At 44.8% G+C, this 18,872-nt stretch overlaps 1 protein-coding gene across 1 annotated transcript in view; it reads left to right on the top strand.

Annotated features, from left to right (window-relative positions):
* The window catches only part of atrnl1a (attractin-like 1a), a gene marked incomplete at its 5' end in the record, with an annotated part of 181,203 nt that overhangs the window by 64,141 nt on the left and 98,190 nt on the right, over window positions 1-18,872 (top strand). The window contains 3 exons of the mRNA XM_079280116.1: window positions 2,606-2,848; window positions 3,024-3,161; window positions 16,211-16,304. Coding sequence (XP_079136242.1) covers window positions 2,606-2,848; window positions 3,024-3,161; window positions 16,211-16,304 — 475 coding nt within the window. The remainder of the gene's footprint in view (window positions 1-2,605; window positions 2,849-3,023; window positions 3,162-16,210; window positions 16,305-18,872) is intronic.

The following is an 18,872-nucleotide window of genomic DNA, read 5'->3' as shown; positions in this document are numbered from 1 at the left end:
GCATGATACAAAGCTGGGGGGAGACATGGCTGTCACATAGTGGGTGCAAATTGGATAAATTATATCAAAGATAGATGAAGACTTTTGTGCAAATACAAAGGTTTGGCACATTTGCCTTACAAAGAGCGGCTACCAAGTCCCTGCAATTTGAGTCACATTTGAGGAATTGATGGACAGGCCTGATATATTTATTGGGTATTGAAGTCGTGGGTGTATAAATATGTACTTTTCTAGCAGACGAAACCCCACTGTGTGGTGGATTTGGGGTATTCTGTTGAACTGCCTCTCTTTGAAGCGTTGACAATAGTGGATCTTCAGTGTGTTGTCGGAGGGGAAGTAAAATGAGGGCGGAAGAGAGGGGGGGTGAGAGTAAAAACCAGAGGGAGGAACGTGGTAGAGGAGACACGATAGAAGAGCGGAGGAAGACTTAGTTTTCTTTGGGATTTCATTCATGCCTAAAGTGTATTAGTGTCATCCAGAAAAAAAATGAATCGAATTAAATAAAAATGGCAGGAAATGAGGGAGGAGAGGGTACAGTGGCAGCGCTTACAGAGCGCGAGAGGGGAAGACGGCTTCGACCGGCAGAAAGATGCAAAAGAGGAGGATGAAAAGGTGGCAGAGCGGAGATAGAGAGTTAATCCGAGAGAATAAGTTTGTAATTATAAAGGGGCCGAGAGAACAAATGAATCGGCATTGCTGCAGTTGAATAATGCAACGGGGGGGGGGGAGAGCTCGCAACACACACACACACACACACACACACACACACACACACACACACACACACACACACACACACACACAGAGGACAGGGGGAGTATTTCAAGCAGAGCTCGCTAGCAGGGACACAGCGAGAGAAAGAGATCCATGTTCAGCTGGAACATCTGTGGCTTATGGAAATGGCTCGTGTTCAAAAGAGAAACAACTTTCTTGTTACTTGACGCTGCATTTGAATCACCTTCGCCGGGGCCGAACAGAAAGCAGCGCCTCGGACAACTCCTCTCAACCTTTTTGGGTTTGTTGTGTACGCGCCGAGATACCCACTGAGTTTATGTTCCTGCCTTTCTCTCCTGTGTATTCCTCGCTTTGTAGACTAAAATGTACTGTGACGGGAAGACATGTTGATGTCGAGAACGGCAGCAAAAGGCAAGGCAAGTTTTTCTTAAAAAAAGAAGAGTGACGGACTCAAAACGAGCTGTAGAGTTGACCTGGGAAAGGCCGGCTTTTCCACAAACGACAACAAAGAGAAATGTCGTATTCTTCTCACTTATCGCCACGTTCAGGGAACATAAAGGGCTCCAGTGTGGAGATGTTGTTTTCTGTTACAAGTGTTGAATGCCATACCAAAAAAAAAGTGTCCTTTTTAATCTGCAGCAGTGATGTGTTTTTGAATGTCACATCCACTTTATGAATACAAATGCCTTTCTCAACATGCTGAATGGTGTGGGAAAGAAAAGTCTATTTCTCTCTGAATGTTGAGGGTCAAAGAAAAAGGTGAGAACAGGAGAAGACGGTAAGTACATTAGAGGAGGCCGATCACTGGAGGTGTTGATTGTGTTCATGCTCGGAGCTTGAAGCTGTTAGGATGAGCTTTAGTACAGTGTGAAGGACGGACGGTGGTCAGGACACGCCTTAAAGACGCTTTAGCTTCAGTGTGTGTTGAGGACAACACTGCTGAAAGGCAGATATAGCTTCTGTTCAAATGCGTACACAGCACTAAAATACGTCTGAGCGACGCGTTCAAGGTCTTTGTTTGTCTTTCACTTCAAGTAACCTGTTGGTATTTGTCAGAGAAGTTCTGTGAAAGAAGAACAGAATGAGATGAAAATGAAAAGCTGTCACCTTCTGATTCATGGTGAATCTGCAAAAACATGGTGGTATCTATTTGGTACATTTTTACCCCATTCTCCTGTAGTGTCTCCAAAATGTATGTCATTCTACAATACATCTCTTTTCAAGGCCGTGTTCTCAAAAATATTTTATTCTCATTTTTTCTCTCATTCTCCACTTCTTCTTTCCAGTTTCCTTTCTGAAGGTTTCTATACAGAGAAGTTTGTTCAGTAGCCTGATTATAGAACATTTATTCCTGAAAACATGGCAAAAATAGATTTATTTTCTTTTCATGGCTGTTGACATATCTTCTGATTTATGATGTGATGTCAATGTGTCCTTGAGCAAGGCACTTAACACCAAAGAATTGATCCCGTAGCTGTGCCTACGGTGTATGATTGTGATAGAATCTGAACTGTAAGTCGCTTTGGATAAAAGCGTCTGCTAAATGACTGTAATGTAATGTAATACAACAATGGATCCAAAATCCCCCCGAATTTCCACATCTCTAAATATATGCAAAATCAGCACATATTTAATAAAACAATGCTTCATTTGAACAAACCATGAAGGAAGGATCATGGTGGTGTCTGTCTATTGGTTGGAAACAGCTCACTTGATTTCCTTTTCGGTCATTTGTAAGACTTTTTGGACGGCACTGACAACCAGAACTCTAACAGACTCTTCCTCACTTCTCTCTATTTCTCTTTTGATTCCTGATCGCCTCTCCCTTTCTCCCCCCGTCTCCCCCCCCCACCTCGCATCCCCTCCACAGCCCAGAACTGTTCAGGTCTGAGGACATGCGTCGAGTGTTTGGAGAGGACGGAGTGCGGTTGGTGCGGCGATCCCAGTAACACCGGCAGGGGCGTTTGCATGGAGGGGTCCTACCGAGGCCCCATGAAGCCTGCCGGCGCCAGGGCCGGGCCCCCGGACAGACTACGAGACAGGGACATGGTGCTGGATCAGAGCCTCTGTTCGTCCGACAGAGGCTACAACTGGGCCTTCATCCAATGTCCCGGTGAGTGAACAGCTGGAGCGCGTGCTCATCTATTGGTCACATTCACCCAGCTGAATAACAATGACTCTGTGGACCTTTGACACCTCTTTCATCAATACACTGAACATAATCTTCACGACCTGAGTGTATCCTGTGTGTGTGTGTGTGTGTGTGTGTGTGTGTGATGTCCTCCCAGCGTGCCAGTGTAACGGTCACAGCAGGTGTGTGAACGGCAGCGTGTGCGAGCACTGTGGGAACCTGACGGCGGGGGTGCACTGCCAGAGCTGCGTGCCCGGTTACTATGGCGACCCCACCAACGGCGGGAAGTGCAACGGTGAGTGCAAAAGGTCACAGCGCCGTATTGTGTGTTTTCTCTTTTTTTGTTTTTTTTTGGAGCTGCCAAATTGTCTTTCTCATTATTTCGCCGTCTCTGAAGATAGAATCCCTCAATTTCAAAATTGCTTGAAAGAAGTTGATTGCTCTGAGACGGAAGTTTGCTGTGAGAAAGTGTTGTTTTGCAGAGTTCAATTATAGACAGAAGTCACTAAAGTAAAAGGTTTCTCCTGTTGTGTTTTTGGATGAAACCCCCTATTAGAGCTCTCTGTCTCCTTCACCTCTCGCTCTCAATTTCTTTCGTAGAAATAAAGAGCCGTTCAAATCGTGTATATATATATATATATATATATATATATATATATATATATATATATATATATATATAATCCCCTGAAGGCACCCTACAACACTGTAATAGACACAAACGTCCTGACGGGGGCAGTGCTTAAAAGCTGTGCAGGCTTTGTTTTCCGTTGAGCTCGTGGCGACCGGCGGAGCCGCGATCGAGGTCTAGAGATAGAGATAGAGATAGAGATAGAGATAGAGAGAGAGAGAGAGATAGAGATAGAGATAGAGATAGAGAGAGGGGGAGAGAGAGAGGGGGAGAGAGAGAGAGAGAGAGAGACTTGGAAAGATGGTGCAGATGAAGGCTCTCGCAGAGGTGCACGCCCGGTTCATGGGCATCCATATTTTTCTGCTTGGAATCCGCCTGTCAGCAGCTTTGTTTTGCTTCGCATTCAATTCATCACAGCAAGCAGGGTTTGTTAGTGTGTGTGTGTGTGTGTGTGTGTGTGTGTGTGTGTGTGTGTGTGTGTGCGTGTGTGTGTGTGTGTGTGTGTGTGTGTGTGTGTGTGTGTGAGTTAGACAATAGAAAGCAGAAGCCACAGGAAAATCCGGGGGGGCTGGGGAGGTTGGAAGGTGTATGATACAGTACGGCCCTGGATGGGAGATGTGATGAATGAATGAGTGAGTGACTGCTGGAGTGTGGGTGAGGAGGGTGGGAAGGGGGGGTGGGGTGGGGGGGAGGTGCAGTAGCATCAGTCTCGCTGTGACAGATGTGCTTTTTGGCTCGGTGGTGGCGTGACATTAAATCGCTCTTAATCAATTTCTTATTTCCTGAGTTGACTGGTGTCTCCGTCCCTGGCGGCTCCTCACAGCGAGCGCAGCGCTGATCGATGCACGCCTCTCTCCGCCTCCGTACAGGACTCTCGTGCACTTTTCTCTTCTACTTTGGCTTTCTTTGCCATACTTTCCGTTTCCCTCCTCTTTCTCTCCGTCTTTTTGTCATTTTCCTTCGCTCTCTCTAACGCTCCCCGGTCATGTTTTTCCTGCCGTTTCTCTCCCCACATGGTCCATTCTCTACACCTCTTTCATGGTTTCTTGGTTGACTTTCTTCTCTTCTCCACTTCTCTCTCTTCATCGTCTCTTCTCTCCTCTCTTCATCCCTTCCCCAGTAAACAGGTGGTTAAACTGGATTTGTAGAGAGGCTTGTGTCATTGGTTCTCACCTCCCTGGAGCTTCTTTTTTGTCTCTACTGATTGCACTGACCAGACTCATCCGTCCACCTCCATCCGGCTTAAACCCATCTACCTTTACTTCCTTCCACCTTCATTTCCCCCTCTTTTACTTCCTCTACGCTCCTGTCATTCCCTCTTACAGATCACAATAAGTCTCTGTCTTAAATAGTCCATCTGTCCATCAATCCATTCATCCGTTCTCTCTCCATCTCTCTTTATAAAAAGGACCACTAGATTTACCTTGAGTTAAAGGCCGGGAGGCAATGACGTGTGGCCGATTAGAGGACTGAATGATGGTGAGACGGCTGTCGCGGCTACCAGGGAGGGGAGAAGGCCTCGGCTCATAGGGTTGTAAAGATGATGGACGGGTCAGAGGGGCAGTGGGGGAGGGAAAAGGGGAGACGGAGTGAGAGAGAGGAGGCAACGGGGACAAAAGCACGCCGACAGAGAGAGAAAAACAGATGAAACCATGTGGTGAGATACACAAGGTTAATATCGGAGGAAAGGGACAGTTGCCCTTGGCTGGAGAGACGATGAAGGAATAGAGGAGATGGAGGGATAAAAAGAGGAGGAGATGGAGGACGGACAGAGGAGAGGAGAGGGGAGTCTGTCCGTTCCCCCTGTCCCTCTCACAGATGATTAACTAACCTTGTCAAATCTGGATGAAGTGTGTGTGTGCAGGGCATTCGTGTCCCTTTTCTCTGAATGGACCGTTCACCTTGCTGCACACATACCAAATCAAACGCACTCGTGCCAACCTTCAGCTGCAGCGGACAACATGTCGGTGTTTTTAGACTTTTACTCCCTCGGAGGAGAACATGCATACCGAGAGTCTTTCATATTCTGTTGATTTCGTCTCTAGTTTGTATCACAGCGGAGAGACGGACAAACACTGTTTTCCCATCACATGAATCAGTGGAAGGGTTGCGCTGTTAAACATCCGCACATGAAAGTAGTGCAACCACACTGGTGCCGCTGGATGGTTGTGTGGGGTTTGTGGTTTGCTTAATGGCACGTAAACAGTAGTGAGGATGAGGAGAGCGTTGAAGTGGATTCGTGCATCTCTGTCAGGGCGTTCCAGGAGCTCTGCCTCCTCAGAGATGTGACGTCGAGTCACGGCGCACACGTTCTCATTCCAACATGCTGACAAAACCACTTCGTACGGTTTAGAAGAAACATCATGTCTGGCCTTTAAAACTGAGTTCAATGTGAGCAATGTGAGTCAACATCACTTAAGATAACTCAACAACACTTTGGGACACAACACACACTTGAGAAGCAATTTGGAGACGTCCCTTTTGGATCTGGGAACATGGGGTCTGCTGCTTTCTGACATTTCATTCACCAGACATTTAATCGGAAAATTATTTTCTTCTTGGTACGTAATGGCACGTCTTTTTTAAAGTGGATATTTGTTTGTCTGTACATATATAAGAAGTGGACTTTGGCACCATGACGTCACCCATTGGCTTGTGTAATGCGTATTTCAAGCCTTGAGTTTGGCATTTTGGGCGTCGCCATCTTGTTTTTTTGGAACCACGAGAGGGTGGAGCTAAGTACAACGGAATGCCGTAAAGCACACCTTGTTTTGTTGTCTGTTTGACTCTAAATGGACCATAATGTACTAAATGAACATCATGCTGTATAGAAGAAGACTTGAAACTAGAGGTTGAGACCATGAACTCATGTTTACTGAGGTAATAAATCAAGTGAGAAGTAGACTTCATAGACATATACAATAAGACATCTTTTTGTAACCAGAGGAGTCGCCCCCTGCTGGTCATTAGCAAGACTGCAGGTTCAAGGCACTTCTGCATGAGCCCCACTCTTCAGACCCAGAGTTTGCCCTCTGCGTCTGTATCGTGAGGGTATTGGTGAGCAATCTGATTTCTTAGCAATGTGAACAGGGCCTTTGGAGTATTCAGAATGTCACTTCACCTCCACAGACATGTAGTTCCTTGTGTTGTTCTGGTGCTGGTGCTCGGGTTCAGTGAGGTATCCCCAGCAGCAGGCAGACCACGGTGCTCCCACGCCTCCTTCTGAATTGTCTCCCGGGCAGGACTTCGGCTTGTGTTGTTTTTCTCTGCGCTTGTTATCTTTTGCCACCCAGCGCTTAAGCGTGCAATTCTCCTCTGCCATCAGCGGCTCATGCCGAACACTTTTATTGCTTCCATAAATTGTGCATGATTCACATCAGCGGCTCCCCGTGTCCATCTCGCTCTGATGCTCGATCTCTCGCTGCACTACATGACTTGCTGTCTTACATGGAAACGCTACACGAGTTAAAGGTTGCTGTTGGCTCTTCAGGGCGTTTTGTCAAGTTCCCTCGTGTTTTACGGGTTCAGCTCAGTTCAGTGTCTGTTTCTTGTGTGGTTACGGGGCTTCTGGGGATCTTCAGGCTGCCATTGTTCCAAAAGGGAAAGGAAAGAATAAGATGTAGCAATACAGGAATTGAAAGTGTTTTTAGGTCAGGACAGGTATCTTTTCTAGTAGAGCAATTCTTCTTCTTCTTCTTCTTCTTCTTTTTTTACAGTGTTCTTGAATGAATGAATGAATGAATTTTATTTATATAGCGCTTTTCACAGACAGTAGTATCACAAAGTGCTTAACAGAGCAGACATTTAAAAGCATAAAAAACACAATGTGACCCTAGGGTCAATAAATTATCTACACAGAGAAAATTAAAAAATTAAATAAAAAATAATAAAAAATAAAATAAAAATGTAAAACATATTTTAAGAGCAGGTCTAGGACATGGGTTTACTTTTACACAAACGCCAGCCTAAACAGGTGGGTTTTTAGCTGGCTTTTAAAAGTATCCACAGTATCTGCGAGGCGCAGAGTTGCAGGCAGAGCATTCCAGAGCCTCGGGGCCACTGCCTCAAAGGCTCGGTCACCACGGGTCTTAAATCGTGTGCGTGGGACTGACAGAAGACCTAGAGCGTTTGACCTGAGAGTGCGGGTGGGTGAATGGGGGCAAAGTAGATCAGCTACATAAGCCGGAGCCTGACCGTGATGTGCTCTGTCAGTGATGGTGAGACCCGGTGAGACTCTTAAGACCATGCAGTTGGTGGATCATTTGTGTGGTTATATACTTTTGCTTGAAGGGCCACATTCTGAACACTTAAGCTTAGTTTATACTCGCTGTAGTGAAGCACCAGAGAAAGATGTAATCACAGTCTGCGCGCTCACTCGTGCACCTCTGAATTTTTGTAACATGGCGTGTGCAATCGGAGCCTTTTAGACGTGAACTAGTTCACTGATAAAAGCACTATTTACATGTCTAGGGATTATACAAAGAAGGTCAATTCACATTTAAATGCTTGAGAAACAGGAGGTCTGAAGAAGATATTTTACAGCCCAATCAAATTGTTTAGAGGATATTCAATTTGTTTCTTTCTAATGCATGTCATACTTAACTTCTTTCTTTACAGGGCTTGTACAAAGTCGATAAAGTAGTCCGTGAATATGAGATATGAGCTTACAGTTCATTGCAATCCCTCCTCGGCGTAGCGGAGGTTGGTTTATGGCGCTTTGACGGTTTCACTAATTGTCTTTTTGATTCTTCGCAGTTCATTTTGTTTGCATGCCCTCTGGCGTTTCTGAGAATAATGCAACAAGCAGCGCATTTTAGCATAAGCTAAGTGGAGCTTACGCGCATCTGCGGAGGCTCCGCGCTACGATGCCAAGAGTGTAAACAAAGCCGTAGAGTTCGATTAGGGTGAGTGAGCTGACGTTTAGCATTCAGTCGTTCACATGAACTAAAAGCAGCCTCCAGTTGGCTGTAGCAGGGTTCCCTCTTAATTCCTAAAAGGCATTGAATTCATCCATCTAAAAATGATACAAATAATTTGCAAAATCAATGTTTTGAAGTGAACTTCTGTCCGTTCTGTTTTCTATGAATAAAGAGGTCGATATCCGCTTGTAGTGACTTGAGCGTGAACAGTGTTCTACATATGGATGCTGGTTCATGTTAGGGTAAGATTGTGCTTCTATTTAACACAAAGACGTCTCCAGTGACATCAAATGTGTGTTTTCCATTTAATTGCCGGTTTTGTTGTAAATGTATCGAGGCCTGTTTTCCAAATGAAAGCAACGTGACATTGTTTTCCTGCATTCACTACACAGGCAGCTGAAGAGAGAGTCTCTGTTTACCATCACAAGAGGTCGCTTGTCAGGAAAAACCTGAAAATAGATTTCAATTTAAACAAATAACCAATGGTGATGTGTTCTTGTGAGGCTGGTCTCTCCTGTCTCCACCGACCATGTTTTGCCCCCCCCCCCGTCACCTCCCTTCTTCCCTCTCGCTCTGTCTCCGTCCCTGATTTTGAGGTGTTGATGCACAGTCACTAAGCGAGGTGCAACAGCAGGAGTTCTTTGTAAATTTGTGTTCAGTGCAGGAGCCATAGAGACGTTGAGTGATGTCTCTGCAAGAAACTGGCAACCCAGCAGCCTCAGCGAGAGACTAGGACAGCCAGGACAGCAGCGTAGTGTACCCGTGTGTGTGTGTGTGTGTGTGTGTGGGGGTGTGTGTGTGTGTGTGTAATGGATCAGACAGAGCTAGCTGTTGTTGAGCTTCAGCAGCAGTAGAGCAGCAGACAAAGGATGCTGCCTGCAGAGTCGCTCCATTCAGTCTTCTCTGTGGAGAAGCTGCCAAATCCACTCTCACCTGCCGTCTTAAGTGTGTCTGTCGGTGTGTGTGTGTGTGTGTGTGTGTGATGTGTGCTCTATATGTTTATGTACCTGTGGAGCCTTGTGGCGGAAGTACCCAGCATTCTCAGCGGTATCCAGTCTTCTTCCCTCTGGCAGCTCTATTCCTGGCTTCAGCCTGGTCAACAAACGAGCGCGTAGAAAAATCAAAAGCACACACGCACACACACACACACACACACAAAGCCACACACATACAAATGATAATTTAAATATGATTTCAAGCGGCTTTTGAATGCTTTTTGATCTCCAGTCAGCTGCTGCTGTGACTCATGGTTTGTCTGGAATTAGCTGCTTTCTTTGAGACGCCATGCGTTCATTCTTGGCTTTCAGCTCACGCGCACATTAACCAGCATAAAATACATATCACTGGCTCCCATGCTGTCGTGTCTGACGAGCAGTAGTTTTCCCGGGGTGAATAGTGTGAACGCCAGCACGAGCTGAGTCAGCGTCAGCTGGGTTAAGTTTGGAAATAACTGAAAGGGCTGGTTCGGATAGTTTGAAGTGTTTTTTTGTGTATACTCTCGTGTTCTGCCACCAGGTGAAATGATTGCTTTTGGTAATATTCAGATCCACATAAGTTGACCAACGTTTTTGCAAGACTGCATTTGTTAAATTAATAAATCTCTAGTTGCATCAGGTGAGCAAACATATACACTTTGATAGGCTTTAAAGTCGTACACTGTAGCATACATCTTTTTAGATGCATCTCTTTTTAAATGTATCTGTGAAAACAAAGGTTTATTCCTGTTGAAATCAGCTTTAAATCATACAAGTCTGTAATTATGAGGCATTATTGTGTTAATCTTGTGTGATCAATAGTCCTAAAATAACTGACGCGAACATGATTATAACTTTAACCAGCTTCACGGATCAGAGGAAAGTAAAAACAGCTGAGAGAAGCAATCTATGTTGAAGGGCTCTTTGATATCGCTGGTTTGAAAATCATTTTTCTCTTCGTATGCGAATATATATATCTATGCGCGTGTGTGGTTCCACATATTTGACAGACTTCCCACCTCTCTCTTCTGTGATGTTTGCCCTCGACCCTTCCCCATCATCCCTTCACCAAACACAGGAATATAAAGCCCGTCCGCTCTTATCCAGCCAAACCGCCCGTCTGTGGAAGTGGACAAAGGAAAAGCAGGAGTCAGCAGTAGGCGGAAGGTGACATTGATGATGATGATGATGAAAAAATATTCATGGAGATGAGCACGTTTGATCATAATCTGGGGGAAACGGCAAAGTGAAGAAAAGGGAATATTGAATTTTGAGAGCATTGTGGCAAAAATAATTTACAAATTTACAAAAGCACTTATTTTCATTCGTGTGTTAAGTATTGCATCTCAGGAGGGCTTAAAGAGACGGGTACTGAAACGGAGGGTTAGTACAGGTATATCCAGAAGGACAATATGAGAAATCTTTAGGCGTCATCAGCCATATGAGAGCGGTGCAATTAAAGGTGTCACTCTTACACAGATGTGCACACAGACATGACACAATCACCATCACAAGCACATTGACACACACATGTTCCAGCTGTATAATATTCCACAGATGATTTCCTTATAGATCAATCAGCACCTCTGGGAGGAGTGAACGCGTCGCAAAGTGACACAGTTTTAGGAACTGCTGTGTATTTGATTTCAGGACGATTGTTTGAGGTTCGTGACCTCTCCTTAAATTGTCATTCTCACTCATGTGGCCTGCACAGGGGGACCTGGTTTGCAGCATTTAATAGCAGTTGAATGCGTTGCTAATCTGTATGTTGTGTCTTGTTTTTGCAGGTTTCTATAAACCTAAACAAATATTGCTATTTGTCTGCTTGTTTGCTGGACTGTTTGTTTGTTTAACTGCGTGAAGTCTTTGAGTCGTCAAACAGGAGTTTTGGAAATGTGTTGCTCAACACTACTCACCATCTGGTTATCCTCTCTTTCTTTTCTGTCCGTCAGCGGCATGTCGTTCTTATGGAGAGATTCTGAAAGAGCAAAATATAAAGAATAGTAAAAAAAACATTTGGAAGATGAAATTCCAGCGATACTTCAGGGGGAAAAACAGCTGGCCCGAATTCATTTATTTTACTCATGGTGTGGACTCATCGCTTTCTGTCGGAGCTGAGGAGGTGCAGAATACGGACATTTGTTGAAATATCCACCAAGCGACATTTAGCAGCAGCAAACAAGAATTCACAAAAAGGCCTTTGGAGTAATGTTAAGCACCACACCAGCCCTTGAGTTGTTCCTCTCCCATTAAGCTATCTTTGAGTTTCATAACTGCACGGCCCATGGGAATAAGACGGAGCCGAGCGAGGATTCTTCTCTCATGTCTTCTTATTTCCTCATCTTTACCTGTCTGACTCATCGACACACACACACACACACACAGCCCAGTTCCCACCTACACACACACATTCAAACGCACCCGACTACAGCGTCTTTTGTATTATGCGTGTGCATGCAGAGGCAGTGGGGTGAGAAATTGTGCTCTCTTCAGGGGCCTCGCACAAGTCATGTGAAAAATGATTTATATCAAATCAACCTTTTTATTTTTCTCTTTGCTAAGAGATCAGGATTCTTTATATCGCCACTTATTTCTGTGCCGTCAGCAAGTCTGTTGCTTTCTCCTCCGTCCATTTCATTCATTCATTTATTCATTCATTCATGCTCGCGCTCTTTTATGAATCCTCTGCTCATACACCCCTTCATCTCCAAATGCTCTCTCTCTCTCTGTCTCTCTCTCTCTCTCTGTCTCTCTCTGTCTCTCTCTGTCTCTCTCTGTCTCTCTCTGTCTCTCTCTCTCTCTGTCTGTCTCTCTCTCTCTGTCTGTCTCTCTCTCTGTCTGTCTCGCTCTCTCTCTCTGTCTCTGTCTCTCTGTCTCTGTCTCCATCTGTCTCTCTCTCTCTGTCTGTCTCTCTCTCTCTGTCTCTCTGTCTCTCTCTCTGTCTCTCTCTCTCTGTCTGTCTGTGTGTCTGTCTGTCTGTCTGTCTGTCTGTCTGTCTGTCTCTCTGTCTCTCTCTCTCTGTCTCTCTGTCTCTGTCTCCATCTGTCTGCCGGGGCGTCTCTCTCTGTCTCTGTCTCTCTCTGTCTGTCTGTCTGTCTGTCTGTCTGTCTGTCTGTCTCTCTCTCTCTGTCTCTCTCTCTGTCTGTCTGTCTGTCTGTCTGTCTGTCTGTATGTCTGTCTGTCTGTCTGTCTGTCTGTCTGTCTGTCTGTCTGTCTCTCTCTCTGTCTCTCTCTCTCTGTCTCTCTGTCTCTGTCTCCGTCTGGTCTCCATCTCTAGTTTTGAAGTCCTCTTCCATACAGACAGTTACCAGTCTGTGTGTTGTGCATCCATTCTGCAGTCTGAGCCGTGTCACGAGCTTTTCGGTCATGTGTCATGTGTCATGTGTCATGCAGACTCACTTTGAACGCTGCACACTTAGAACGATGACGGCAGTCTGACGGAGCGGAAGAAGCTCCGTGCTGTAAGGACAGCCTGCGGGCCTGCTTTACTGTTTGATCAGCAGCTTTTGCACAGAATATAAACGGTGAAAGACTGACGGGGAATGTCTGTGAGTCACATCACCGCGGAAATAAAACAACAAATGACATTTCAGTTAAGTTGTCTACGCGTTTACGTTAAAAACAAACATCTGCATGTGGCCGGTGAGGAACAATAATAATTGAGATAAGTGTTTGCCCCGTCTAAATCCAAACCTGGTGGTTAATGAATCAATTAAAGCGTAGATAACAGCTTAATACAGGGTTAATAACAGCGCAACCTCAGAAACCAAGATTTGACTTTGCCGTTTTATCAAATGAGTGTAACTTTATGAATCAAATCAAGTTGTAGTTCTGATATTGAAGTGGAAGACAGAGTAGCTTCTCATCTCCTCAGTCTGCAGAGCAGCTGGTCTGCGCTGCGACTGCACTGCTGGAAGCAGGATGCTGTTTGCTGCTTTCTGCTATTACACTGGTTTCATGTTTGAGTGAAGAGGGGAGAGACGTGAATGCACTTCTCTGTGACAGAATGTTCTCTGTCTCGCTGCGAGATCTGGAATAATTTGACTTTATATTTGAGAGCCTCGGAGCTTGTGTTGTGTCTGTCTGTTCAAGTGTCTTCGTTGGGTTTCTAATTTGGCCGTTGAGATGATGCGACAGTGAAAGCTGAGAGCGGTCCAAGTCTCCTTCTTGTGTCTCGTGTGTGAAGTCCTTTAGATGATTGTGATATTCTGTATTAGCCTCAAAACCAAAAACGAGTAACCGGCAGCAGCTTTTTAAGCCGTTAACCCGAATTCTTCATCTCCGGCTCATTCTTTTTTTGTCTGTCTGTATTGGCTTTTCTCCAGTGCCCATTGACGAAATCTGTGTGAGTTCATGAACACACATTCCTGCTGGCGTTGTCCTTTGTATGCCTTTGTTGACTGCCTCCTGAATCAATGTTGTTTGAACAGCAGGGTTACCCGAGCCCGGCGCTAACACACCTGTGATTTCTCTATTATCTCAAATCTAAAAGCCACTTTCTGTTCCGCCTCCGTCATCTCCCAAAAGCCCTCGCGGCTCAGTGTGCAGCTCCGGAGAAGTGTTCTCTCTTTGTGACGGGTCAAAGTGATTTAAAGTAATAGATCAACATTGTGTTTCGTTATTGATGCCTCATCTGACGTCAAGTTGAAGAACGACAATCTGACTTTCAGCCCGCTGACATTTAAACGCCCCAATGCACAACCTTGTGTTTCAGCCACTCGAGTGTGTGTGTGTGTGTGTGTGTGTGTGTTCCAAAATCTAAATATCTAAAGCTGCGCTGAAGTCTGCTCCCTTGTTTTGTTGCTCAGCGCCTCTCTTCCCTCGCAGAGGAGGAGCGCGGGTAGAGGAGGTTGTTCTCCTCTCATTATCCGCCGGTGCCTTGGCTTTACCTTGACCTGAGCCCGCCACTGTTTCATTACAGGAGCTGTCTCTGTGCCAATTGGAAGGAATAAGAACAAAGCACAAAGTCAATTCAGCTGGAGAGGGACACAGGAGAGAGTGGCCTTGTGTGGATGTGAACACACACACACGTACACACAACGCACACACACGTACACACACGTACACACAACACAAGGGTATAGCGAACGTTCTTGTTTGTCTCTGCCATTAGTCACTCCATGCAGAAGTGATTTAGTGTCTAAATTACAGGCTTGGCTCCGGCTACATCATGCTCTGCTTTAGCGTAACCAAACGATTAAAAGGATTTTTAAAAAGGCCCCCATCTCTGTGACGAATCAGAAGCGGACTAGCTTCAATAAATAGCTTCCAAAAGACACATTTCACCATCCAGGGGTTTTACCTCATGCGGTTCAAAAAGTTTTTCTACTTTGAATCATATCTCGCCTGATTGCACTTCAAATCTGATGTTGATAAACGGCCTATTTCCACATCAGCCTTTTTCCCTTCCCCGGTGGACTATACCCATATCCTGGGTTGACACAGACTGCTGTGTGTTTTCTGTGTCTCATTCGTGTTCGATCGTGGCTTTGACTCGGCAGTTGTCATGATGAAGAACAGGACCAAAGGTCTACAACCAGAAACATGTAAAAAGCCACTTTACCTGCTCAGCAGCAAACAGCAGACAGACTCGGACACTAGCTGGTGAACGTAGCGGAGCATGTAGCAGCTAAAGAGACAGATGTTTCTCAGGAGTGGGTGGAGACCAACGTCAAGGCGAGAAGAGAGTGAATGTCCGTAACAGCTGGATGTGAAATTATCGATTTAAAAGATAACGATATGTCAGCGTTGTGTTCGCAGCTGGTTTCTGCTGCCCCCAAGTGGCCAAAAAAGGAAAATCAGTTGTTGTAGTTTGAGAAGAGGAGCGTGGCGTCATTAAGATCAAACATCCTCTGGGAACGTAAATGCGCTCAGAGAATGATCTGCGCGTTAGATTTGAACATTTTTTTTCAATGTGATATCTTCACGGACAGGAGGAGCAATTTCAGTGAGCGATAACTCTTTCAATGCTCGCATGGGCATGTCAAGACTTACTTGAAAAAAAAATGTGAGCTTATCCCTTAAGTGTTCCATCTAATGGGCACTTGAATTTTTAATTTTTTTAAATGCTGTAAAATAGCTCACTGGTGACCTCATGTTTCCCGGAAACTATTTTCCTTTCAAACAGTTTTGTAAGCAAATGCATCACATTGTGAGAGTAATGCTTTTCTTTTAGGTAGGATTGGGTAAAGATGCATGCAGCTCAGTGTTTCCTAAGAACGAGGAAACAAGAGAAAACATTCCAATCAGGAACTTGACACCTATTAGTGCCGAACGACTCAGAGCATCGAGACGCTTTAGTGTTTCTCGGAAAGTGAGTAATTTGTCCTTTTCTACCTCCCCCGTCCCTCATTACATTCCTCTCTCTCATCTCAGCTTTCTTCACCTTTTTACGTACCTTCCCTCTACCCCCCCCCCCCCCCCCCCCGTTCTCATCTTTCCTCCCCGTGCCTCCTCCCACGCTCTTTGTCTGCATATATTCCCTCAACTCGAACATCCAACACAATGTTAAAAGGATTATTGTGTTTTTTTCATACATTATGCGGGTTGCTGTGCTGGATGCTGAGCAGCGCCACTACAGTCGATTACTGCCAAGCTCAAGGGCACCTAAGCAGTAGCTGCTTCTCAAAAGTTATCTTTGAGAAGATGTCGGGTTCTGAAAACTGTCATCGTGTCTCCACACCACAGATTCGTCTTTGAAATTCCAGAGATCAAATCTCAACCTCTCTCTCTCTCTCTCTCTCTCTCTCTCTCTCTCTCTCTCTCTCTCTCTCTCTCTCTCTCTCTCTCTCTCTCTCTCTCTCTCTTTTTCTCCCTGCAGGGTGCAAGTGTAACAACCATTCCAACGTGTGCCACGTCAACACGGGGAAGTGCTTCTGTACCACTAAAGGAATCAAGGGAGACCAGTGTCAACTGTGAGTACACTGTCATACAACCGCAGTGTGGCTGAATACCCAGTCACAGCTGGCCTGTGAGCAGTAGGTCATCTAGTTAAATAATACAAAAGATATGTAGCGATCACATATCACTTCAGAACATATTCTGACAACAAGCAACACACACAGCATAAAGATGGCTGCTTTATTGCAATGCTAAGGTGATATCTTTGGATTATATAGTAACATATAAAAAACCTTATGGATCAAGATTTATTTTAAAGTTTTGGTTTAAAGATTTCAGTCCTGGTGGATTTGACGAGACCCAGTTCATGGGTGGTAACTGCATCTGCAGTTCAGTGTGACAGGTTTTCATTATTCTGTTTGATCTGAACAGCAAAAGCTAAAATAGCTCCTGAGTGCGCAGCCTGCAGCTCTTCAACAGCTCAGCGCGGCTGCTCCCGACTGTTCCATTCATACCTGCAACAGTTCAAACTCAGCCGCCATCAAAAAGCGACCGCTGTCTTGTTTTGCGGACACATTTTTGATGAAGCTCGCTGATAAACGCATTGTGTTTCCTGTGAACACTTCAGAATAAAAATCAACATCTGTGCCAGTTAAATACTTTAATGTGAAGCTGCAGCAGGAAATGTTGGGTTTGCATTCGCAGGAACTTAACACAGACATCCAGGTGTTTCAATACGTTCATCAGTAGGCAACATTGTTACTTTCATTTGAATTTAATTTGGGAAAATAGGTTATCGGGAAGGCAGAAAGAAGAAGTGTGTGTGTGTGTGTTTTCCCCTGACTTACCTGCTGCAGCACTACAGTATGCTGAATGGCTTGGCGGACCAACACACCACAGAGCGACAGACTGAAAATTGCTGCATCAATAAATCTAACAGGCGAGGCTAGAGAGCAGAGACGCTGTGCGTGTGTGTGTGTGTGTGTGTGTGTGTGTGTGTGTGTGTGGTGGAGGTTTCATAAACTTGCTTTGGGATTGTAATCGCTCCCATTATATGATAGTACAGTTGCTAATGTGTTTATTTAGAGTCAGATGTGGCTCTTCGGCTTGTACCTCAGTGGAGACTGCAGTGTTAGAGTTCACTTTATTACAGCGAATTATTTCTTAATGTGTTTGATTAGTTTCTTTCATTTACAGAACGATCAAACATTGAAGGGAAACAAGCTGCACAAAGGTTGATCGATGGTAAAAGCGGTGCTGCTTAATCTGTGAGCCTGCTGTAGATTTATTGATACGGATATATCTTTCATTTCTTTTTACTGGCTCGTAAATGCAGATGGTCTAGTGTGTCAGATTCTTTCAAACCACAACTGATGTGTCTAGTGGGAGTAACAAGCAGCTGGCAGATTTAAGATACTGTAGCCACACACACACACACACACACACACACACACACACACCCACCCACCCACGCCCAAACAACTTGAATCTGCAGCCGATTATCTCAACTTCCTGACCCCTTCACTTAAACTCTGACTTTCACCTCTGGCTCTCTGCATTACGCCAACCTCAACATAACCTTTGAGTGATCCTCAACTTCAACTCCAGCTCCTGACACCAACGTGACCTCACACCAAAAGACTCTCTCCACATGTGCACTGTCTACTTGGATCAGCGTATTACATTCGTGTTCCTTTAAGACGCTGTTAACCGCTGACTCATTGAACATCATTTAACATGAACATGTGTCAGGCTGAATATTGTCAAATCTGGAAGAATACAATCCTGCAGTTGAGTGAGACGGAATGTTAAAGTGGCCGTACGGCATCAGTACTCCTGCTCACTTGGCATTTGTGTCGGGATCTTTTTTTTTTTTCAGCGTAGTGTTTCTCTTCAGCACGCACTAACACTTCATTATTCTGGTGGAGACTCCACAGAGGGAACAGTGGTGTGTCCATGTGTGTTCACTTGTGCATCGCTAAGCCACTGCAGTCGCTTTCACCTTTGATTTGCGCCGACACCCCCCCCCCCCCCCCTCGTCTCTCTCTAAATGTCTCTCTGTCACGGCGCTGTTTGTTTTGCTTGAGTCACTCCACAATGGTGTGCCAAGTCGAGCGCCATTTGTTTGGCGTTTTGATTGTGAACGCTGCGCGTCCCGTCAGATGCGTATTTCAGAGCGTGTGTTGTTCTAGAGTCAGAAATAAAGAGGCCGTGAAGCATTGTGTCGTGTGCTTACATCCTCACACGTCTACGTTGATGCATATATTGTCTCTTCTTCTGCATTTGTGTGTCTGACTTTCACACTTTATTGCATTCATATTAAACAGAAAATGTGTTTCTCTCTCTGTTTGTCAGACCTGTTGCTCCGGCAATGCCTCAAAATATTGTCAGTCATAATTGCATTGTGACATGCATCTTATATATATATATATATATATATATATATATATATATATATATATATATATATATATATATATATATATATATATATATATATATATATATATATATATATATATATATATATATATATATATATATATATATATATATATATATATGCACTTTGCCACCCACAGCTGTTACAGGCAGCTCTGAGCGTGAATGTGGCAGGTCAGGGCTGCTGGAATAGGGCGTCT

The sequence above is a fragment of the Melanostigma gelatinosum genome (genome assembly GCF_949748355.1).
Source record: "Melanostigma gelatinosum genome assembly, chromosome: 12".
Classification (NCBI taxonomy): Eukaryota; Metazoa; Chordata; class Actinopteri; order Perciformes; family Zoarcidae; genus Melanostigma; species Melanostigma gelatinosum.
The sequence above is the reverse complement of the archived record's forward strand: the minus strand, read 5'-3'. Positions and strand labels throughout refer to the sequence as shown.